Source organism: Columba livia, chromosome Z, assembly GCF_036013475.1.
Source record: "Columba livia isolate bColLiv1 breed racing homer chromosome Z, bColLiv1.pat.W.v2, whole genome shotgun sequence".
Lineage (NCBI taxonomy): Eukaryota > Metazoa > Chordata > Aves > Columbiformes > Columbidae > Columba > Columba livia.
Genome location: NC_088642.1, coordinates 19,148,710 through 19,173,634, shown reverse-complemented (window position 1 = coordinate 19,173,634; position 24,925 = coordinate 19,148,710). Strand labels below are relative to the sequence as shown.

At 38.9% G+C, this 24,925-nt stretch overlaps 2 protein-coding genes across 2 annotated transcripts in view; one reads left to right on the top strand and one right to left on the bottom strand.

Annotated features, from left to right (window-relative positions):
* Window positions 1–2,942: 2,942 nt before the first annotated feature.
* On the bottom strand, window positions 2,943–12,936 carry SREK1IP1 (SREK1 interacting protein 1). Its single transcript, XM_065047484.1, has 5 exons — window positions 12,734–12,936; window positions 9,641–9,688; window positions 8,939–9,079; window positions 6,758–6,836; window positions 2,943–3,302 (listed from the first exon to the last, which is right to left on the bottom strand). The coding sequence occupies exons 1-5, from the start codon at window positions 12,744–12,746 to the stop codon at window positions 3,113–3,115; spliced, it is 471 nt and encodes a 156-aa protein (XP_064903556.1). The 5' UTR covers window positions 12,747–12,936; the 3' UTR covers window positions 2,943–3,112.
* A 25-nt stretch (window positions 12,937–12,961) lies between these two features.
* Window positions 12,962–24,925, top strand: part of CWC27 (CWC27 spliceosome associated cyclophilin) — a 103,476-nt gene continuing 91,512 nt past the window's right edge. The window contains exons 1-8 of the mRNA XM_005505968.3: window positions 12,962–13,195; window positions 14,028–14,124; window positions 15,709–15,821; window positions 17,281–17,424; window positions 18,161–18,259; window positions 18,442–18,545; window positions 20,130–20,199; window positions 23,651–23,730. Coding sequence (XP_005506025.1) covers window positions 13,154–13,195; window positions 14,028–14,124; window positions 15,709–15,821; window positions 17,281–17,424; window positions 18,161–18,259; window positions 18,442–18,545; window positions 20,130–20,199; window positions 23,651–23,730 — 749 coding nt within the window. The 5' untranslated portion in view covers window positions 12,962–13,153. The remainder of the gene's footprint in view (window positions 13,196–14,027; window positions 14,125–15,708; window positions 15,822–17,280; window positions 17,425–18,160; window positions 18,260–18,441; window positions 18,546–20,129; window positions 20,200–23,650; window positions 23,731–24,925) is intronic.

Below are 24,925 nucleotides of genomic sequence, written 5' to 3'. Positions count from 1 at the left end.
TAACAGAATGTTCTCCTTTATTACTGTTTTTAAACTGTATTTAAACTACAGAATTTCAGGAGCATATTTGTCTTTCTAGACAAATATTTCCCTCTGATCTTCTTTCTCAAATAATTTATCATTTTTTAACATAAAAATACATATTATTCTTGACAGGAGCAGATTCTACTGTACTGGGTAATTGTTGGTTTAGACTGCTTGTATATTTTCCATCCTTGTATTTGCATTTCTCTAATCCCTTTGGTTTCTTCATTCTTGTACCTCTTCTGCAATTGCTTATTTCCTGCTACCACCACTTCAGCTCGTATTCTTCTTTATTGCCTAAATTCATCCTCATTATTGTTCCACGGCGAGGATGCTGGGGTCAGGAGCGCAGCATCCTCCAATGTCTGGTTCAGAGTGGGGATCCTCCGGGTGCTGATATTGTCTTGGTGAGGCCGAGCTGGTGTTCGATGAGAATGGTATTCCCCCCGTGAAGACTGGTAGGCCCTGGTGAAGCTGGTGTTCCCTCGATGAGACTCGACAGGCCCTTAGATGAGACTGTTATTCCCTCCCATGCTGTTTTAGGGTGAGCTTTTTATAGCTTCCAGAGTAGAGGAAAGTCTGGGGGGGGCAGAAGTGGTGATTGCGAAAGAGGGACAAGTCTGGACAAGTCCTGGGCCACGTTGAGGGGTCTCGCTTTGTGTCATGCAGAAATCCAGGGGGAAATGGTGATTGCAAAAGATCAGCAAGTTTTGACAAGCCCTGGGACATGATAAAGGGTCTCAACTTTTCCCCTTTGTTTGCCAGTCTGGGCATATCAGGAGATGGGGCTATGTGCCCTCCAGCACATCCTCCATCTCCTGTCGGTCAGCCAGCCTGATCCGTGGCTCATTAGCTCGTCATTGATGTGCAGATCGCAGCTCCCCCTGCTCTGAATGTGTCTTCTTCCGGCTGAACTAATCACAATGTTTTCAGCCATGATCCTTATCAATGCTCAACAACCATGAAAACTACTAAGCATGGAACTTTGCAATGCTCTTTGTAGAATGCAGATTGTTGCATTGTTTTCAAATTCAGTTAAAATACGTTGAACCAACTTATTTGATTGTGCTGAAAATAGCTTTCCATTACTCCAGGTTTCTAAAAAAGTACATACACTCTACATCATGAAAGAGAATGAAGGGTTTTCCATGGTGTTTCACATGCTGCAGAGAATGGTGAAGCTGTAATTTTTATGCTGTGAATGTGTATTTCCTTTAGATATTTGTAAAATAATAGCTTTAATCAGCTTTGATTCGGTGAATCCAGCATTTGGTGCATTTTACAGGGTGTTTCAAAAAGATGGACCCATTTTGAAAACACTGTATCTTTGCAACCATGCACCACTCATGAATGGAGAGAACATAAAGCAGTTATAAAAAAAGTTACTAAAACTTGGTAACTTTACAGTTCGTAATTTTTTATGTAATTGTGACATGTTGCCACTGTGAAATATACGGCTTTGAAACCGGGTCCTGCTTTGAAATTGCGTCTGTCTTTTTCACAGAATCATAGAATTTCCTGAGTTGGAAGGGACCCACAAGGATCGTCAAGTCCAGCTCCTGTCTCTATGACACGTGACAACCCCACAGTTCACACCATGTGTTTGAGGATGTTGTCTAGCCTCTTCTTGATCACTTGGGGCTGTGACACCTCCCTAGGGAACCTGTTCCAGTGCTCCAGCACCCTCTGGGGGAAGAACCTTTTCCTAATGTCCAGCCTAAACCTCCCCTGGCACATCTTCCCGCCATTCCCTCGGGTTCTGTCACTAGTCACTAAAGAGAAAAGTTCGGTGCCTGCCCCTCCTCCTTCTCCACTTGTGAGGAAGCTATAGCCGCGATGAGGTCTCAGTCTCCTCTTCTCCAGGCTAAGCAAACCAGGTGACTTTAGCCACTCCTCATACAGCTTCCTCTCCAAACCCTTCACCAACTTCCTAGCCCTCTTCTGGACACTCTCCAGTAGCTTTGTATCCTTTTTATCCTTTGGCACCCAGACTTGCACACAGTGCTCCAGGTGAGGCCGCACCAGTGCAGAGCAGAGCGGGACAATCGCCCCCCTGCCCAGCTGGCAATGCTGTGTGGATGCACCCAGGACACAGTTGCCCTCTTGGCTGCCAGGACACACTGTTGGCTCATGGTCAACTTGCTGTCGAACAGAATCCCCAGATCCTTCTCCATGGGGCTGCTTTCCAACCTCTCATCCCCCAGTCTGTATGGACAGCCAGGGTTTTTGAAAAACCCTATACAGTAGAGTCTGTTCCCAGCTAGTAGGTGGATTACAGATATGCACATTTTTCTTTTGCTATCTGGGAAAGACTGATGGAAACACTAAGTATCTATGCCTGTTGACAAAGTTGATTTGCATTTCAGAGCTTATTGTGAGGTGTGTGGAGGTTGTTGACTCTTCACTATTCTAACCATTAGCCATGCTCTTGCCTTCATTTCTTTTCTTCATCTCTCCCCATATACTAATCACATGCATTATTTTAATCTTTCTGAAATTAGGCATTTCATCCTATAACTGTGATAAGCTGACAGGGAATAACAGTCCTTGTTTGCACTGACATCCCTTCACATTTGTCCTGGTTTTGTCAAAAAACAAGTTTCTCTTTCAGTGAATTTGCCTGTCAGCTAAAGCTTTCATATTAGCTGCATTTTCCTGGAGAACCAGATACATGTTTTGGTAAACACAGCAATGGAATGCAAACTTATTGATAAGCATGGATGGAGCATCAACCATTCTGAAACTAAGCACATTTAAGTCCAAATATTTCTACACAAAGCCTTGCAACCTGAAGTTTATGGTATCCTAGTGTAAAGGATTCCAAACACAACTAATAACAACTGAACTAAGATTAAGTGTGAAGAACTAATTAAACTCACATGGTTTAGCACTAATAAGCTTGAAATAGAAGAGCAGACTTTTTCCCAAAAGGTCCATTTAATAATTTGAAGCACAGATACATGCAAATAGATTTCTTAAAAATATATATATATCTCATTTTCAAACAAGAGCATTGCAAAGCATAAATAAATTTGACATGAAAGTAAAATCATCCCCTCTGCAGAAGTGAACAGAACAGGCCAGCATCTCAGTCACTACTAGAACTGTCTGAACTATCAGACGATGAACTTTTTTCCTTTCGTCTCTTCTTTTTCTCCTTTTTATGATGTTTTCCTTTCTTACATTTATTCTTCTTTTCCTTTTTTCTTTCTTTTTTGTGTGATTTTTGTTTTTTTGACTTTGGCCCATACTCTTCAGATGCAGTTGATGAGGAAGATCTAGTAAAAGAAAAAAGATACAGGTTGATATGCAATTAAAGGGAAATGCCACAAGAATAATGGGGGGGGGTGTAATTTCAGTATTTATACAATGTCATAAATTGAATTTGGAGTAGAATTGTTAGTAACAGAACCAGTTTTACAAAATGTTCCTGAAAGGATGAATCAGTTTTGTAAACTGTCCCTGAAAGGATGTTCAAGCATATCCATGTTCGAGTATACTCTTCTCTTAACAACCTAGCTTTTATCTTAGCCTAAATACGCATAGAGTGAGGAGAAGTACATGCAGTATCTCCGGAGGTTGAGCAAGTCAGCAGTTATCTAGCTATAGAAGTAGTACGCCTGTGCAGTACCCAAAGGTGAAAGGGACAGAAGTGATGAAGACTACTTACTTCATCCTGAGGACCCCCTGAAAGACCACCAGAGGACACTGCACATGATCAAAATAGTTCCAAGATGTTGCAATCGATGTTGCAATCAATGCTGAGTAACCGTTACGTATCTTAATGAATATATGAACATGTATGTGAATGGACTGTATAAATACTGTGTAACTTAAACTGACCAGCGAAGCCAGCTTTGGGTGCCAACCCCTGGTTTCCCAGCGCTGAAATAAAGCACTGCATATAACTACGCCCGTGGTTATGTGTCCTGATTGCTAACAGAATCACACATTAGCATCTACAAGCTTATAATTTCTTAGTCTCCATGTTCAACAGAATGACAATTAGACTACTGTGCCAGAAAAGCAGTATGTTTATAATACAGATTAATTAACAACGGAATAGGAAAGTTGTGTGTTTTTCAGCCTTCAATAAGGAAAAAGATTAAGAGAAGACATATATGAGAAGTTGTTGCAGTCCAGTAAAGCTCCCACTGACTAGGAAAGAGGAAACATAGCCCCCATTTTTAAAAAGAGAAAAAAGGAAGACCTGGGGAACTGCAGGCCAGTCAGTCTCACCTCTGTTGTCACCAAGATCATGGAGCAGAGCCTCCTGGAAACTACGCCAAGGCACATGGAAAATAAGAAGGTGACTGGTCACAGCTAACATGGCTTCACTAAGGGCAACCATGCCTGACCAGTCTAGCAGGGTTACAGTGTTGGTGGATAAGAGAAGAGCAACTGGCGTCATCTGCCTGGACATGTGCAAAGCATTTGACACTGTCCCGCACGACATCCTTGTCTCTAAATTTGAGAAACATGGAATTAATGGACAGACCACTTGATGGACAAGGATGGTCACACTCAAAGAGTTGCAGTCAACAGGTTGATCTCCACGTGGAGACCAGTGATGAGTGGAGTTCCTCAGGGGTCCACATTGGGACCAGCACTGTTTTAATATCTTTGTTGGCATGTGGACAGTGGGATCAAGTGCACCCTCAGTGGTCTGCTGATGGCATGAAGCTGTGTGGTGTGGTCGACATGCTGGAGGGAAGAGATGCCATCCGGAGGACCTTAACAGCCTCAAGAGGTGAGCCTCTGTGAACCTCATGAAGTTCAACAAGGTCAAGCAAAACTGCCTGCATAGGAGTTGGGGCAAACCCAAGCACAAATACAGTCTGGGTGGAGAATGGATTAAGAGCAGTGCTGATGAGAAGGATGTGGGGCTGATGTTTGATGAGAAGCTCAACATGAGCCGACAATTTGCGCTTGCAGCCCAGAATGCCAACTGTATCTTGGGCTGCATCAAAAGAAGCAGGGCCAGTGGGTTGAGGGAGGTGATTCTCCTCCACTACATCCTAATGAGAATGCAGCTGGAGTCCTGCACCTAACTCTGGAGCCCCCAAATAAGGAAGCATGGACCTGTTGGAGAGGGGTCAGAGGAGGGTCATGAAGATGATCAGAGGGATGGAACACCTCTCCTATGAGGAAAGGCTGAGAGTGTTCGGGTTGTTTAGGCTGGAGAAAAGAAGGCTTTGGGGAGACCTTACAGCAGCCTTCCAGTACCTAAAGAGAACCCACAAGAAAGCTGAAGGGGAACTTTTTACAAGGTCATGTAGTATTAGGGCAAGAGATGATGGCTTTAAACTGAAAGAGGGTGGATTTAGATTAGATATAAGGAAGAAAATCTTCACCATGAGGGTTGTGAGGCACAGGTACAGACTGCCCAGAGAAGCGGTGGATGTCCCATCCCTGGAAGTGTTCAAGGCCACACTGGACAGGGCTTTGAACAACCTGAGCTAGTGGAAGGTATCCCTGCCCATGACAGAGGGGTTGGAACTAGATGATCTTTAAGGTCCCTTCCAACCCAAACCATTCTATGATTCTATACAGATCAACAGAAAACTGAAAGTATGACAGCAAGATAGAGCTTCCAGCTTTTAAAATCTCACATAGTCAACAACAATGCTACAGCAATGCCTTCAGACATAACGTATCTCTCTCGCGCAAAAATTTAAGAGAAATGGATGTCAAAAATTTGGATCCTCTTGCAGCTGGTAATATTGGTTTCTAACCAGCACCAATGAGTGATTACATATATACAAGAATTAAGATGACAATAAAAGTAATGATTATTAAACTCAAAAGGGCAGTTTTGTGCTGCTGTTTACATGGTTAACTATTAATTACTTGCACATAAAGACTACAGCCAGCAGACTGATCCTTTTCTACTACCTCCATAAGTGTAAGTCAGAGCTACACTGTATAAATAAGGAAGGGGAAAAACGCCAATACAACCAGTGCTAAATTCTGCTTCTTTATTTCTGAAAAACATCTTACTATGGCTTCTGAATACATTATACATTTCCTAGCTCTTAGTGCAGTTCCTGGGATATTGTCTCATCAACAGTCCTTGTGATTAACCAGCCCATAGTCTCAAAGAATTAGAAACAAATCAGTCAGGAGGCCAAAACTCAGATTCACAATAAATTTGGGTATTATGACATTTTTTTTTGAAATTGGAGTAACATGTTTTTAGGCTTCTACAGTAACAGGAACATTAAAACTCAGCACATGCTAAGTAAAACTACGGAAGTTTTCCTTCTGATAGTTACATGTTATTCAGAGTGCGTGTGTGTACATGTGCGTGCGTGCACATGTGCCAGTGTACACACAGGGAATCTTAGTGCCTCTGAACTGCTGGGAGGCTTCTCTAAGTGAGCTAAGCTATGATTTTAAAATCATAACCCTCCTTACTCTTTGTTCTTTTCCCACTACATCTTGCCTAGTGTTGAATAGTCTGAAGGAGCAATTGCTTTCCCAGACTTGCAGAACCCCAGCTTGCTAGTGCCTTCTAGGCTTCCACGATCCTAACTCCACAGCAAAAAACCTGTGGCTTCACCTTTACTCAAAGAACAAACAAATTCTCACTGGAAAACAAGAAGCTTTCAAACCAAAGATGTACTTGCAAACGAAGTTGCATCAAAAGAAGCAATGTTTTCTGAGAAACAACCTAACCATCAGAAAGATTTCTGCAGCTGATTCAAAATTAAAATGGGTGTGTGATAGTTACCTTTTCCTTTGTCGCTTTAATTTTGTTTTTTCTTTGCTTTTCCTTTTTTGTTTCTTTTTCTCCTCCTCCTCATTTAAATCTATGGATAAAAAGTTACAGTTTAAAAAACACTTGTCTTCATCAGCATTAAAAGAAAGGCTTCAATAGCAATGCAAAATTACAACAAAATTCTCATTACAAGTTTTTCTTTTCCTTTCTCCAAATTGTGGTCTAGTATAGTAATTTTACAAATATTTTGCAGAGTAGCAAAGCTTTTTATACACCTTACATTCTCATCACTTTGATCCAAGCACTAAGAATGAAGGCCCATAAAAAGAAGCAAAAAAGTTATGACTTTTCCTATATGTTCACATCAGCTTTAGGTTTTCCTATCTGTACTTCCATATTTTAAAATACTTACCCAAGTCTGAAAACAGGTCATTTAACTAGAACCTACCAAAAAAAAAAAAATTCCCTCAGGCTTATTTGAATTACTTTCACACACCCTCATTTCACACTTCACAAATAGCTATGCTATAACTAAGATAAATCTGAGTTAACTGTCAACATATTGTCTACAAAAATTGGCAGTCATCCCTCATCTGGTCCTGCTTGGTTCCTGCCCTAGCACTGTATAGGATTGTATAGTATCTTCACATTTCACTTACAAGCAATATTTTTATCACACTGGATGAAACTTCTGACCTTAAGACTTTTCTATACCAGTTCAAGAAGTATTTTTGAATTCTTTAATATCCAAATCCACTACATGTATACAGATTACAATGTCAGCTAACAGGAAAATACTTGCTTTACAATTCATCCTTAAAACAGATAGCTGTTTTTGAGCTTTCATCTTATTTCTATCATATAAATAACGTTCCATCAAGTCTGACTGCTAGCATAATTATTCCATTGCTACCACAAATAATAATTACCGGTCTTTAAGTTCTGGAGCAAAATTTGAAAAAACTCAATATGAGTTACAAAAACAAAATTACTTTTGGAGCAACTAAAAACCATGAACAAGAATGTGTGAAAAAACACTCAGTATTAAGAAAACGGTACAAAAATCTAAGTGCAAACAGAGCAAAAATCTTGAGAAGACAAGGCCATTTGAAAATGGCAAAATCCTGCCTAGATTATTGACAGTTAAGGATACATATCTCCTTACAGTACACACAGCAGCCAGTTTGAGGAAGAACATATAACAGAGGGTTATTACAAGATCAAGTAAACAGCTGTTTTTGCTGCAAATATCCATCTTCAATCAGTTGAGGGCCAAAAAAGCCCTTTACATTCAAAATTACACAATAAGTGGGAACAAGTTTTTCCAAAGAGACTTGTTCCAAGAAAGGTCTGTTGCATACACTTGTTCCGAGACAGGACTGTTGTTCAGCACTCCTGACAAGCAGACTATCCACTTCTTTTGAAGTGTTCCAGCAAATTACAGGGTTCTATCTATGCCTTCTCCTTCCTAAACAGTGTCTTTAGTGGGACCTGAAAGTCGAGTCTGGAATGTGGGAGCAACAGAACAAAACATGATGTTTCAAGGGCCAGAGGGGAAGAACATTGATTCATTTAAAACATACTATAGTTGAACAACCTCCCCTTCTCGCTTAAGGGAACAGCCTCTTTGGAGTTCAAATTCAAATGAACTCAAGTATCGGCTAAATAATCCATCTATTCTCTCTCTGACAAACGGTTGATGCTCAGACCTTCCAAACAGAGAGCAGTACTCCTCCAAATATGAATGTTTAAATTCAATTTACTAGCTGTTCCAGTCAAAACACTACTTAGTAACTGGAGAAAAATTCAGCTGTCATATTTGTCATTAAAGAGTTACTATCAACTTTAAGATGTTTAAACTACATACCATAATTAAAAGATTAACTCAAAACATCCACATCACTTTCTCCTAAGCAGCTTCTTAGAAAAAGTCTTATAATCTTTTGCATTTAGGAGTGCTTTTTGAGATGTTCTAAATCGGTACATTATTCAATTCCAATGACGAGAATTAATAATAATAAAAAGGGATGTGGGTATATTAAGTCTTTGAAGACTGAACACATGAAGTATAGTACTTTCAAAGCACAGCCTAAAAGAACTCATAGTTCTTATCAAAAAGGATAAAATGAGAGTTCTAGTACTTCAGAAGACCATTATCCAATTTATTCTTCAAGAAAAACATAAAAACCTTACTCTTTTTTTCACGCATGGCTTGCAATCTCTGTAGTTCTTCTTCCTCACTGTCTTCACTGCTAGTGCTGCTGACATCTAAAACAATATCTCTTTGAGGATCTACTCGGAGGAAGTTTCGGCATTCAAATGTCAGATGACCAGCTGAACAAAACAAATATTCAGAAAGAAAAAATACAATTTACCAAAAATTATCAGAAACTAAAGGACATCCATTTTATTATTACTCAGTTTTGAGAAGTGGCAATCTGTGAATGAGGAGGGAGAAGACTTACTCTGAAAGTGCCTCAATTTTGACAGGCTGCACAATGTTATTCCATTAAATAGTAATTTATGACATCTCTCTTATTTTTGTTAAAGATTTTGTCCAACCTTTACCGTCTATTTTTTAATGGTCTCAGATACTTCCTGAAGAAATTACCTAAGAACATGAAGTGAAATATTTAAAACCAGCATGTTATATTGCCCTTTGTCTCCCTCTAGTGAAACAGAAGAAACTTATTTGCTTGTGAGAAATAATTTTTAACAATCAGAACACAAGCTACTACTTGGCTAGTATTTTCAGTTTTCAGATCTCAATAATCATGACCAGAATTAGAAACCTTGTGCTGAATACACCTGTTGAAATAAAATGAATTCAAAACATGGTTTGTAATTTCTGGTTTGTAATTCAGATTACACAGGAATGCTAAACTACAGACTTACGGTAGCCACACTTCTTGCATCCTGCTCTGATATTATCCTTATTTCCACCTGAAAGAGAAAATTTCATCAATTTGATGTTGCTAAGCAGAACTCTAAAGTTTCTTTTAAATCTGGCTTAACAAAGTCAACATGCAGACAGGAGTTATCACTTCTCCGGATACTAAATACACTAAAATCTCCTAAAAAAACATAAAGAAAAGCAAACCAGTGCATTTCTAAGGTCACTTTTCTGTGCAGCAATTTATCAGAACAAATTTGGCTAGTATAAACGGCTACGGATCATTTAGTTTTACATAACTTATTGCCAAATCCTCACTTGATTTATTATGACCTTTCCGTTATAATTTTAATAATTATTCAACTTCTCTGAAAGCTTATGCATTTCTTTAGTTACAGTATGAACACAGTAGTAGCTATGTGACATTCCAGTGATCCACAACAAGTGTACTTATAAATTATAGTAATGTGTGGATGTTAACATACACTCAATGGAAACTCTGAAGTAATTTACATTTTAGTTGCAAGACTTGTCTTAAAAAGGCAACTAAAAAAAAGAGATAAATAATCACTCCTGAAAACTGGCAAAAGACAGATAGAAATTTTTTTTTAAAAAGATAAACAAATCGCTAAGTGATTCTGAATTCAGGCAACATGGCACCAAATACAAAGAATTAATGGGTGCAAGAAAGTAAATGTGAATTAAAGTTAAAAGAGTAACAGAAAAGTGTGTAGATGCTATGCAGGATAGAGGATCAGAACAGTACAAACTTCAGTTACAGAAAGTGTGCAATTTTCCCATCTGAGCCCACAGTTAAGTTAAACAGACAAAATAGGACATGACTCTGAAAAAGAGAAACCCCAGAGACCCATCCTCAAAACCAGATCGGACTTATTTTTATCTTCTGAGCCTATGTGCAATGAAAGTCACAACTGAATTTCCAAAATAAACAGGTGCCTGTCCTGGTTTTGTTAAAAAACCAAGTTTCTCTTTTAGTGAATTTGCCTGTCCTAAAGCTTTCATATTAGCTGCATTTTCCTGGAGAACCAGATACATGTTCTGGTAAACATAACAATGGAATGCAAACTTATTGATAAGCACAGATGGACATCTGGCGAGAGGGGAGACAAGAAACAAGTTACCAAGAAACTGACCAACTGCATATAACATTCCATTCACTTGAATACTTCCTATAAAAGTGGGAGATCAGGAGGATCTCGTCCCTTTTCCTTATGGTCGACATTAGGAGAGGACCTTGCTAGTCGTCCCTGCGAACTGAGGCCTAGTGAGAGACTGAATCCAGCTCCGGCTGGCTGCAGAGTCCAATCCAGGACTTCGGGTGCTGGCTCTGCAGTTGCTGAGACTTTCAAGATTGGTTTTGTATAATTTGTATTATTTTCTCTATTCTTATTAGTAGCATTAGTAAAACTGAGACAAGCACTGCCTTCAGAAAATTTTACACAAAATAAGAGAGAAAGCTTCAAACCCCAGGTTGGAAAACTAACTTGAAAACTTGGACAACTTACTGGTCTATGCTATGAAGAGTACTGGAAGGCTAAGCGATAACAATACATACATTCCATTATAACACATGGTTTTCTGCCATGTAGAAAAAAACCTTAGTATTACATATCATCTTCAGGGTCTATAAACTCAGCAGTGTTTAGGTGCATGTTTTATGGCTATCTTTTGAGGGAAATCCAGAAGAGTCAAGGAGGTAAGGAACATGGAAGGAAATGTCAAGAAACAAAAGTATACCTGTACCTTGCAATGTCATGTCAAAGAAATACTCAAAACAGCAACTGCTTCTTAACTACACCTATGAACTAGAAAGCAACATCACCCAAGCTACCTACTTTATCTCAGCTTTCTCAGTAAACTTCAGCTCTACTGGGTAACTGACCTGTAGGTAAAGAAAGGCTTGGTACTCCGCTCAAGGGAGGTCAGTATTGCCATGTGCACCCTACAACATCTTCCATAATATGTGCAGGGGGCATTTGTCAGGATTTCCAACAGAAACACCAGGCAGATGACAAGAATATTGTCACCAAATACTCCCACCAAATTCCTGAGATTGAAATTTTATTATTATTTTTGGCTCTAAATAATTATGTTAGAAGCAGGGTTTTAGACTAGATGAAGTTTTAGATGATTAAAAGCAAACAAATTGCTAGAAGCCTCCTTTTCTCACTGTCTTCTTAGCAGGTATTAATCCTGAAGAAAATTAACAACTGACAACAGCAACCATCACTAAGGGCCTCATTCCCTCAGTGGAGCACAAGGTTGCAAAAAAAAGCTTTAGAAACCTTCAAACACAAACGTGAGGTATCTTCCTCAAGAACTCCCTCTAGAATGGGCACAAACTTATTAAGGTCTTCTCTTTTCTTAAGAGGAAGCTTACCAAAGCTCAGACTTGTTCAGTTGTTCTCAGCCAAACACTCCTCACGTCTCAGGACCAAGAAAAAATGATGAAGTAATGGCTATATGTTTGTCTAACATACATCTAAATCCCTTGCAAATAGAGCAGGTGTTCCTGCTTGTCCTGTCTCACCACCCTTCTCAGCAGGTCTACTTAAGCAATTATCTAGTGGGACACAAACAATCCAGAACAAAAAACGGCAAGGAAAACCAAGTCTAAGAACAACCACCACTCTTCGGATCTAACTTTACAGAAGGTGGCGTATACTAACAGGCGACAGGAACGTAGCACTTGGTCACCATCCACCCGAAACGCGGGGGGAGGCCCCAGAGGCCTAGAAGGAAGCGAGTGCATGGCTGCGCTCAGCCCCTTCAGCCCACTTCCCGGCCTCCCTCACGCTACCGCAACGCCGCCTGGTTTAGAACACCCCCTGTTTTAGAGCACCGGCTGGTTTAGAACACCGGCTGTGCCGACCGGAGCAACGTTTCTCCACGGCAGCCCCGGCGGCCTCAGGGAAATGCGCCCGCCCCATTTCTCGCTGCACGCGCGGTCCTGCCACCTTCCCGCGTAATTTTCCATCGGCCCGCCGCTTATTTCCCCTTTCCAGCATGCCAGCCGTGGGCCCAGCCAGCTATTGAGACTTCCGTCCCGGCAAACCTGGCTGGGAGCCCCTTACCCGGCAGCGCCATCGCACCTCCCGCCACCGTCCCCGCCGTCCAGGCCTGGACTCGCAGTGGCGTCTCTCCCCGCCGGAAGGCTTTGCCCGGAGCACTCTTGGACCGTACCTCTCACAGGGAGGACGGGGGACCTCAATTCCGGGCGGGAGTCACGGGGAGGGGCTGCAGATGTCTGGAGAAGGCTTCAGGTCTTTCTGAAAGGAATTTGTCACTCAGTGACTCCCGTAGAGACTTCAAACGGGGACTCATCCCTTCGTCCTTCTTCCTGGCTTGGGCAGCCACCTCCCCACCTCCCTGGGCGGCGTAGGTGCGTCCAAGATGGCGGGAGGTTCGGAGGGGTAGGCAGCGTTACAGGCGAAGCGTAACCGACTGTCGGGCCTGGATGGTTGGTCCCCTGCTGGGACTCGCTTTTCCCCGCCATGAGCAACATCTACATCCAGGAGCCCCCCACCAACGGCAAGGTGGGGCTCGCCGGGGGCAGGGGCTGCCGTGGGCGAGGCCAGGCCGGCGGGAGTAAGGGAGCTGCGCTGCCCCGCAGTGAGGGGGCTGCGGGCGGGAAGCTGTTGCTGGGACGGGTGTGTGGTGCGTGGGGCGCGGGGCCGTTCGGGCGCGTGGATTGCGCACTCTGCGAGGAGACGGGGATGGGGGTCCCGGTGTGCACAAGGGTTGCTTTTGGATGGTGTTGGGGGGTGTGAAGGAATTGTGTGTTGCAGGGGTGGGGACAGGTGAGGAGGACAAGCGTGTGGTGATGGCGGTGGTATCCGTGTTGTGGTGCTGGTTTGATTAGTTTGAGGTGGTACAGCTCTTGAAGATGTAACCTGAGGCAAAGCACGATGTGTGCTGTGTGGGTACATGACACAGAGCAGTCCTTGAAGTGTTTAATTTCCTCTGTTCTTGACTGTATCCTAAGTTCTTAATTTTAAGATGATCTTTCATTTAATTTAATGGTCTTGCTCATGAGAGAGGTATAATGCCTTTGGAGATTTAAGGCATAATTTTGTTTTCTATGTTGCTTCATTATTGAAGCAATAAAGGATATCTAGGTTTCTCTCATGTGTCAGGTACCACAGCTTATTGGCCTCAAAGCCTTGTTATATGTATCAATTCAGAACTGTATCTTAAGAGCTGGCAATACTGTCTGGGACTAACAGTAGCTACCTGGCACATTTGAATGTCTACTACTGTTAGTAATGCAATGAGTTCAGAAGCACTGGTTTAACTTAGCAAAGATATTGTTTGCACAGTGACAAAGTTACAATAAAACTAATGATGTATTTATCTCTATTTTTATAGGTTTTGTTGAGGACAACAGCAGGAGATATAGATATAGAATTATGGTCAAAAGAAGCACCAAAAGCATGTCGAAATTTCATCCAGCTTTGTATGGAAGGTAATGACTGAATGGGATAGGGGTTGTTAAAATTATTTTATATTCAATGTTGTTATCTTTGTGCTTTTTCTGTAAAATAGAGGTTATAACTATGTTTTAACTTCAATATGTTAATGAATTTATTTATGTTTAGTAAATATTAACTGACATTCAGACAGTGTTTTTTAAGGTTATTAAGCAACCCAGTGGAAAAAAAATAGATTATGTATATCTGAAGAGTTGTATGTTAGAGGCTTTGGGAAGGCTTATTTTCAGCAAGTGTTTACAAAGTATAACTGCTGCTTTAACGTATGTATGAAATGGCAATGATACCGTATTGGACAACCTCCAAAATTCTCATTTCTGTATCAGCATTTTTACTTCCTTTTTGTGTGTGTGTGTGTTTCTCATGTTTCATTTGCTATAGTTTTTTTGTTGATGGAAGCTCTGCAATGCTCTTTGCAGTGGGTACAAGAATGAGAAGCTCTCTGTTGGTAAAACGGTAACAAGAATTTGTGAAGGACCTGGTGTCTCTATGTGTTTTCTAGCTGCTGCTGTATTCCCAGCTGTGCATTTATAAAGCAGTTAAGAGTTCTTTTAGCCTTCCTCTATTAAGGAAAAATAGCAGTCTAGGATTTGTGCCTCCAGCACAGATCCAGCCTGTTCCATATCTTACACCTAATCTGGAGATGTGGAGATTTTTTGCCATGATAAATCAGTTTCTTAGCCCTCGGTAAGTCCTTAGAGTTCAGTGTTATCCTCAGTGTTAAAGAACTGAGCTTTATTTTTATTCTGTATTTATCTGGCTGCTGTGTAGGATCCTATACTTTGCATAAAAAATTTTAGTTATTTCTCTTGTGAGTACTCTAGAGTATAACCATATATGAATATATGTAGCTAGGCTGCAATATTTGCACATCCTGCTTTGTCTTGAAGCATGCTGGAGATTTTTTTTTTTTTTATCAATTGGAAATATATGTCAAGTGAAATTAAATTTTCATTCCTTTTATTTTGTTGTGATCTTACAACCCTTATGTGATCGATAAATAAAAGATAACAACTTAGGCAACAAAAGGTACCACATGTCTCATTCTGTGAAAATGATCGGTTTGAGTGCAGCATAGGTGGTGAAAAGGGTGACATCCGTATTCCATACTGGTGAATGAAAATGCTAATCATTTGGTGTATGGATATGGTTAATGATATGAGATGTTGGCTGGTACAGAGCATGGTAGTTTTAGCTCTCATTTTACAATGAGGCACATTGGTAGTATCATCCCAGTGATAACACTGAAAACCTGGAAAGAAAGTAACTCGTCAATTTTATCTTGTAAGTGATGTGCAGTGTCTTTTGTAGCAGCAAGGTATGACACCTTTGTTGTTTTTTTTTTTTTCATAAATGTCATCAGCAATACTTTGCAGATGACATACGGTCACACTGAGGAAGACAGTGGAAGAGGAGGGAACCCAGTGGCAATAGCAGAATCCAGTACTTGTTTTCTGGAACTTCAGTCCCTGGACATCTATGCATAATCTATATGGAAGCTCAATTTTGAAACCACTCACATATATTCAATATCCTTTTTTTTTTTTTTTTTTCCCCAGAGTATTATAATAACACAATATTTCACAGAGTAGTGCCTGGCTTTATAGTGCAAGGAGGTGATCCCACTGGTACTGGATCAGGTGGAGATTCGATCTATGGAGCTCCGTTCAAGGTATATGTCTGTATATCTTATGCATTAATTTCCATTTGTTGTGTATCAGTTGTTCTTCCTACTGTGTTAGGTTGTGAAGAAGCGAACATTTTCTTAAGAATATAACATTTTACATAATTACAGTAATTGCTTTCACTTGTTGCTTCAGTATTTTTGAGTATACCTTTTTGGATTGAGAGTTCTTGAATCTGGTTGTTCTGATTTTATGGTAAACATATAACCTGACTAGCATGAACTTCACAAGTTAAAATAGGAATGGGAAAGAATGATGAGTAGATGTTGATATGTGGCAAATTCAGATACAGAAATGTATCTGAGAGAAAGGTATCTGAGAAATATGCATTGTTTACGCACATTGTATCTTCTTTAGCAAAGGTGTCTGAATATCGTTTATGTGTTCATTGGTATTGATACTGGCATGGCTCATCTTCAACCATGAGGCTTAGTTCCTGATGGAAGCTACACATGAAGAACAGTTGCATTCTGTTCTATTTGATGGTTTTATTTCAGATGAAGTAAGCACCTTTAACTTGTGACTGGAGCTGCATAGTGTGTATCTGGGCCTTCTGTCTCTGAGATGCTAGAGTAGACTCATGCATGTAACACAAACATGAAGTTTGCTGGAGTGTTTAGTACCTGACCAGAGAACAGAACTAACATTTCCAATATTTACTAGCATCACTGCTTTAAGTCAGTGGTAGCTCAATATTGTCGTCTTGAGAATTGTGTTACTACCGTGGTATTAATATATTTCTCAACACTTTCACCTTACTTTGAAAGTGGTCCTATTCTGTCTTTTTATGGTCCAGAAAATGTACTTCCTATGGATTTTTGCAATACTGTACAGTTGCAGTCTGTTATTGAGCTTCCAGTTATTTTACATGAATTAGAATTTTTCCCCTAAATACAGTGGTTAACAAGAATGATAGTTTTACAAGAAATGTATGAAATTGAGTTACTTTTTGAAATGCTTTGTTATTTTTTTTAATATTGGGGGATAATAAATTCCAACAAAAATATTTAACAACAATTGATTATTAGGCAATGGTTGAAAAAAGTGAAAGTTAACAAGACAGAACTTGTCAGACAGAGTTATTATTAAATCATGTTTCTTTCTTTTATTGATATAGTAGTTTCTAGGGTTTTTTTTCTTTTGCTGTTCGCTATGTGTTTATGGTTTCTTTTGAAAGAAGGTTGTTCACTCATTTGCATTATTATATGAACTAACAAGAAAAAACATTGACTAAAAATAATATTATCTGCTCAGAACAGAAGCTTTTATATAAATTGTCACATTAAGTTTCAAAATACTTTGGTTTTATTACTACCTGAATTTAGAAAAAAAAAAAACCAGCGTATTTTCTGTGTGTGCATATTGATATAATTGAACGGTAGCCAAAGAAGGGCAAAAAATAGTTACATACGTAATTTGTGTTCTTTTCTCTTCTGTCTTTGCCAGGATGAGTTCCACTCACGACTGCGATTTAATCGAAGAGGACTTGTTGCTATGGCAAATGCTGGGCCCCATGATAACGGGAGTCAATTTTTCTTTACTTTGGGTCGTGCAGATGAACTTAATAACAAGCACACAATCTTTGGAAAGGTGTGTTGCACAGACTAGAGTCCCAGTTTGAGTTTGGCAGAAGCTATTAAAAGTTTCTCTGTATTCAAAGGCTGTTTTAGTGTTTTTTGCTGCTGTGAACATTTGAAATTTATTCAACTGCTTTCAAAGCTGTTTCCATTCTGTTTGTATCCCATAGCTGGTAGAAATGTTTCTATGGGTTGTTACTGTAATTATCTTCTTTCCTGTTGTTATTCTTCTAAATTCTATTTTTGTGCTTCCTTTGGATCATCTCTTACTAATATTATTTTGGCTCTGTCTTATTAATCAGTTCATCCAATACTAGTAAAATAGAGAAAAATTCTATTTGTAAATTCTAATTATTCAACAAGAATCATTTACATTTGTAAAATATAAGATGAATTTAGCACTTTCATGATTCACTTGAAAGAAAGTAAATCAACTATTTTTTAATTTCACTATGTGTTTTGTTTTCCTGTTTCACAGTTCATGGTGAGAATTTGACATCTTCCCTTGCGTATGCTCCCAAAAGTAGATGTTTAGCTACCTGCATTCCTTCAGTCTTTGCTCTTAAATTTAAAAAAACCCAAACTTTATACATTATACTTGCTCTCTGTTAAACGTATTACATGCTTACAGTATCTCCTATATAATTAGTATTTTCAAAATTCTTTGTGTAATAATTGCTTTGTATTTTGTGTAATAATTAACAAAAGTTATAGGCAAGGCCTTTCAAACTTCTTTATAAATTTGACAGGTTACAGGGGATACAATATATAACATGTTGCGCCTGGCTGAAGTAGAAGTTGACAAGGAAGAGAGACCTCTCAGTCCACACAAAATAAGAAGCAGTGAGGTGAGTATATTCTGGCTTGAAATTTGAGATTTTAAAATTTTCTCTTTGGTAGTGTTCAGACAACTGTGCTGTAGTACGACAACTTGGCATGTCCTTTTATATATTGTTTTAAAATATTAAATAATTTAATTCTAACAAAGTGCTTATGAAAGTTTTGTCTAAAATGTTACTTTTTTTAATAGGTTTTGTTTAATCCTTTTGATGACATTGTTCCAAGACCAAATAGAAAGCTCAAGAAGGACAAACCAGAAGAAGAAACTAAAAAGTCCAAAGTAAAAGGCACAAAGTAAATATATGCAATATGAGTGGTGATTATTTTACTTTCACCTTTAATTTGCAGCTTGGTAATTTTCTGTTTCTGCTTTTGAGATACAAGGCTTTACCACAACATGGAGAGCCATGTTCTTGGCTAACCCACTTCACTGATCCTGAAAGGGTTGTACAAATCTAGTTGCTCTGATACTTTGTATCAGCTGAGCTGTACATGCATGCTGATAGTTTGTTGCAAAAGAGAGGTAAAAGCCAGTTTAAGCCTTTCCCTTGGGCAAGAGTATGTAATCACTCCTTTGTGACTGAGCTAACACTGAAGTTAACCTGTACTAGTAACTTGGTCACGGTTCAGTTCCATGAAGTTTTTGAACTTATCACCTACCACTTTTCTTCCACTAAAATACTCAGCAAAACATTTTGGCATAGGAAATTTCCATTTCTGAATGAAATTTTGCAGTTATAAACATGCATTGAACAGTAATAGGAAGTCTAAACTGTGTATGCTTTCAGTTCTGTTGGACAGAAACACAACATATTGTGACTGAGTGGTTCCAAAAGAATGTAAAGAAATAGTTTTGAAAAATTCTTATATATGGTTATTTGTCTTAATTACATTCTCTGAATGCATGTACATTTGATGCCTTTTTGAGCCATCATATCTTGAAAATACAGTTTGTTACTTGAGTGTTGCTCTGTTAGAGATGTTGCATTTTTAATATTTTTTTTTCTGTTTTCAGAGTTGTCAGCATTTAAGAGTCTGTGAAAATTAATCAAGGCAGAATGCTTAAATTCCATCTTACCATTTTCTAAGTGATGCTTTACTATTCTGATTGTTCTGTCTCAGGAATAGAGCATCTCTGAATATTAGTGGTTTATTGCAAAACAACACATTACAGTTGTTTGAAGTTTGTACATTTAGCAGGGCAAAAAGTATTTTTAAAAGAATGCATAGAATATGAAAGTAGCAGGCTTGAAGTTTATTGACTGTTAGTAAAATCATACTTCAAGTTTTACTACGGCCCAAAGAGTTGCAGTGAATGGCATCAAATCCAGTTGGCGGCCGGTCACGAGTGGTGTTGTCCAGGGCTCAATATTGGGGCCAGTTCTGTTTAATATCTTTATCAATGATCTGGACACGGGGTTCAAGTGCAGCCTTAGTAAGTTTGCAGATGACACCAAGTTGGGTGGGAGTGTTGATCTGCTAGAAGGCGGGAGGGGTCTACAGAGAGATCTGAACCAGCTGGATTGATGGGGTGAGGCCAGTTTATGAGGTTCAACAAAGCCAAGTGCCGGGTCCTGTGCTTGGATCACAACAACCCCAGGCAGCGCTACAGGCTTGGGGAACAGTGGCTGGAAAGTAGCATGAGGAAAAATTTCTTCCTGGAAAGGGTTGTCAGGCACTGGAACAGGCTGCCCAGGGAAGCGGTGGAGTCACCATCCCTGGAGGTGTTTAAAAGATGGGTGGGTGAGATTTTTAGAGACATGGTTTAGTGCCAGAGTTAGATTATAGTTGGACTTGATGATCTTGAGGGTCTATTTCAACCAAAATTATTCTATAAGTCTATTATTCTATTCTACAAATGTGTTTTCTCTCTTAAAGGAATTTTAATCTGCTTTCCTTTGGGGAAGAAGCTGAAGAAGAAGAAGAGGAAGTCAATAGAGTTAGTCAGGTACTGTACCATTTTTCTCTTCTCAAAATTACTTGTTTTTTTTGCATGTTTATGTAATGGTTTAAAGTTCATAATCTTGTTGTTATGTTTGAGTTTTGAACAATAATACTACTAGAACAATAATACTATGAGAAATTACTTCAATTTTTATGAATCTGCTATTTTGACATGTTGCAAAACTGGAGGTTTTAAACTTTTCTAACTTTGAAGGTACCTTCAGTTATTGCACGGTATTTTTACATTTCCGTAAACATAATGTTTCATGCTTCATATTTCTGCTGTTTAAAGTTCATGGAGGTGATAGGTACTTTATTCTTCTTAACCTCCTTCATTACAAGAATGTGACTCAATGGTTAAATAGTTGAGGTTTGAAATAGATCATCTTGTTCGTTGCCAGCACATTCTTAGCTCCATTTTTGTATATCTATTCTGTGTGCAAAATGAGATGGTGTTATTGTAGGAAATATAATGCATTATTATATTGCATTCACAGAACTAAGGTCACATAGGTTGTTTTTGATCTCATGTTTCCTAGCCTGACATTTCCACTTAAATAATGTTGGTTTAAATATTTCTGTCTCAAGTTCTTATTCACATTTCTTCTGCTGACCAAATTATTACAGTAGAGCTCCAGGCTTTCTAATTTATTTGTGTAGTTTGGGTACCTGTCAGCTTCAGTTAGTGATCAGACTACTTAATGCTGAGTCCTGTAGCAAAATAAATGAAAAAAGTCATCCTCAGCCCTAAGGATTTAGGTAAAATAGAAAAGACAACAGTGAATAGAGTAATAGAGAATATTACAGTGAGACAGTATCACTTAGGATGATAGTAGAGATTTATTGTAATGGTAGTTTTAAGTATTTTTCTTTGTTGTTTCATCAGACTAAGTACACTTGTTTATCTTAACATGTTCATCTGCAGTTCTGCTCTTAGCGTATGTCTGGTTTTAATATTGCATTTAACTTGGTTGCTTTGATGTTCTTCCCTTTCATACCAAATACTTGCTTTTCACTTTAAATGGATCTAAATAGAACATCTCTTTCATGACAAGCCTAGTTTCAGTGTTGTCATGCTGTGTTCAAATCAGTCTTAAAATCTCATCTTCATATTTGTCCTGACTAAATTCTGGACTAGCTTTAGCTGGGAAAATAAGCAAATAAACTGCTCATGAAGAATTTGTGTTTGTTCTTTATAACAGAATGAAACCTTTTTTTTCCAAACCTCATTACTTGTTTCTAATATGTCTAGATCAATATCTCTATAGTTCTGGACATTATCTTAATCTTGATTAAACTAAAGTATGTGGACTTCAGTACCAACTTTCATTCTCTGTTTTTGATAAGAAAAATTGAAGGTCAAAGTTAATAACAGGATTCTTTGACATCTACAAATCAGAATCCTGCTGTGAACGTTTTTTTTGGTTGCTAGATGCATTAAGTCTTGCTTTTTTTCAGTGTAAGAAGGGTGTACTTTTAAGGACTGAGGGTAAGAGGAAAGTCTTTAAGTAGCTGGAGAGTCCTCCACCAGACCTGGGAAAAGGGAACATTTTCTATTAATTTTAGTGTAGGGAGGCTGAGGCTACAGTTATCTAAGGAGTAAATGAAAGCACCATGTATCAGGATGAAATTTGTACAGCGTATAATAGTTTTGTGTTTACATGTATAAAATAAGAATTTTTGTCTTAGTAACATAACATTAACAAAGCACTGAACTTAAGAATGCCTCCCAATGTCTTTTGTTTATCTTCCGTATTATGAACTATTTTCTACTCTGAACATGTTTCCCCTGCACTACACTTAGTCTAAGTGAGGGAATATATTTTGTCTTTGCTGCAGTGCATCAGCAGATCTGTGATAATTATAGCTTAGACTCTGGCTCCTGAAATTATACAAAGGACAGGAAGGATGATCAGGGATATGGACCATGGTACCTTGTTTAAAAAAAAAAAAAAAAAAAAAAAAGGAAGAGGCTAGGGGGGAAGTTGGGAATGATTATTCCCTATTTCTTACAATATGAAAGATGAGACACAAAGATAAAGGAGCAAATAAATACACAGGAAAAAGTGTTTTTCCCTCTTGGAATTTAAGTTGTGACTACTTATGGCATGGAACATTAATAAAGTGAGACATAAGTACTTTCAGAAAGAGATTAGGCAAGGGATTAGGGCCATTGGTGTCTTTTAAATGTTATAAGTCAAATTTTCTTCTGCATCAGGAGGATGTCTAAGTGGTTATATTGTAGAGGGTATGAATCTTAGAAAACTTGTGTACCTGAGGAGGTTATAAAAGGCAGAGATCACATGATGAAGGAAGTTTGTGTCAAGGAGCAGTGAGAGCAGAATGTCTGTGTGAGGGATTACGAGCAAGGAGCTAAGAATGATTGCAGCATAGACTCACTCACTCCCCAACAGGGGCACAGTCCCACAGGGTCTGCATACAGTAAGCAGAGTTGGTTGCTGATGACAGAATCCATCAACAGTCCTGGACGAGGCAGGCAATAACCAAGACCAAAGTCCCCATCCAGGAAGCTCAGTCAGGAGCAGCAAGAGATGGGACAGGAGGCAGGACTGGAAACAAGTCTAAGTGTGGGTCCATCAGGCCCATCCAGAAGGTGGATTTAGTCACAGATACACTCAAGGCAGTTGTCAGGCCTGAGCTGAAATGCTGCTGATGATGGGTAGAGGAGCTCCAGGTAAAACTCCTCAAGGCCACTAAAGCTATTAGTGCATTTGCAAACCTGACAGTGTAGCACCCACTAGTTATTGCTTAGTGTTTAAACTGAAGCTTTCAGTGCCCAAACTGCTCATTTAATTGTCTATTCTTGTTTGGAGAAGTTTACAAAGGTAAAGGCACCTGTCATATATTTCATCTAGCACCTGAACCTGCACACACACACACACAAATTTCTTGTTGAAGGAAGTAATTGTTCATGTTTCTGAATATGCAAATTATTTATTTATTTATCCCCCCCCCCCGCCCTTCCCCGCCTCCACACACACACCGGTCTAATTAGCGTTTTACCAATTGATAAGTACTGCTTTTATACTTATTAGTTCTCTGAGTTGACATATGCCATTATTGGAAAATAAAGTTCTTAGCTCTTCATTCACTCAAGCATTTATGTGCTAGACCATGTATCTTTATGATGTCTAATGACTGTGATGATTAAACAATCTTTTTTTTTTACTCCTTACTTCAAAATTAAATGCATTGCTGTTGCAAAAATACCTTTTAAATCCATGGGGTGGATTTGATACTCCTCTTACTGAAACTAGTCACATGAAGAGAATACGTTCTCTGTTGTTATACTATTAAAACTGTTTATGCTTATTGCTTAGGTTAAAGTTAATGAGAAACAAGTCATCTTTTTCTTACCATTATCCTTTTTTTGCCTTCTACTCTCTCAGACACTGCAGTTTATAACACTGTTTTGTTTTGTTTTTTTTTAACAGAGCATGAAGGGGAAAAGTAAAAGTAGTCATGATCTTCTGAAGGATGATCCACATCTAAGCTCAGTTCCTGCTGTCAAAAGGTTAATATGTGATTTTCAGTTTCCAGAGCAGATTTATTTTCAGGATGTTTAGGTGCTAGAGTTAGGTTATGGTTGGACTTGATGATCCTGAGGGTCTTTTCCAACCAAAATGATTCTGTGATTCTATGATTCTATGTTAGACCTGATTAGCATCATGTATTCTCATTGTTTGTCTGTTACTTCTTCAGAAAGTAAGAATGACAATGCTGAATCAGACCAAATGTTCATCTAACCCCCTAAGCTGTCACCAGCATTGGCTATCAGTGGATGCCCAACAAAGAATAAAAGCAATGCAAGCATTATGTTTACCTGAGTAGCCTCACAGTCTCCATCTACTTTCAGCTCAGGGGATTGTGAGAGTTTGATGTGGTTCATCTATTTAGTAATCCTTAAGAGAGCTCTCTTCAAACTACTTAATCAGTCTCTTGTAATGCTGTCTCCTGCAGGAAGAGTTACCTCCCCTTTTTATTCTGAACCTGGCTGCTACTGACCTCATTCGATAAATTCTAACTCTTACTCTGGAAGAAACAGTGAGCAGTCAGTCCCTTTATACCTCTCTTTACCACAATCCGTTCTTAGGTCATCTCTTTTCTAGCCTAAACTTTTAAAGCCTACTCAACTTTTCCTTCACAGAGAAGTTTTTCTGTACCTGTGGCTATTCTTGTTGCTCTTCCCTGCCTCAGCTCCTTTTTAAAATATCTTTTTAAAAAATTTATTTTAAATCTGAACAGCATATTAGAAAACAGGTGAATCATAAACCTATACACTTACATAAAGATGGTGTCTGATTTTCTTCTCTGTTTCTTTCTAATACTTCCTAGATTCTGATTTGCTTTTTTAACAGCTGTTGAGTATTGAGCTGAGATATGAAAATATATCAGTTCCAAGAATTTGCTTATGATCAGTGCTGGTCAGTGGAGAGCTCCTTGTGCTGTATGTGGGACTCATTTTCCTCATGTGTATAGCTTTACTTGTATCTACTTCAGATTGCATCTAGCATTTTATTGTCTTATCATTCAGGTGCATCTGCAGTTCTGCAGTCTGCTCTTGTCTTTGCTATCCTGAATAACTTAATATTATCAAAAAACTCTGTCACGCAGCTGTTTGTCTGCTTTGTTCCTGAGCTCAGTGAACAGCTCAAGCCCCAACACAGACTACTGTGTATATACACTAGTTATCTTCCTCCATTGCAAGA

Coding starts and splice junctions, on each gene's coding strand:
- SREK1IP1 (XM_065047484.1), bottom strand. Junction 9,080..9,640: donor ATGCAAGAAGTGTGGCTACC/GTAAGTCTGTAG, acceptor TGTTTTGTTCAG/CTGGTCATCTGACATTTGAA. Junction 3,303..6,757: donor TTAAAGCGACAAAGGAAAAG/GTAACTATCACA, acceptor TTCTTTTACTAG/ATCTTCCTCATCAACTGCAT.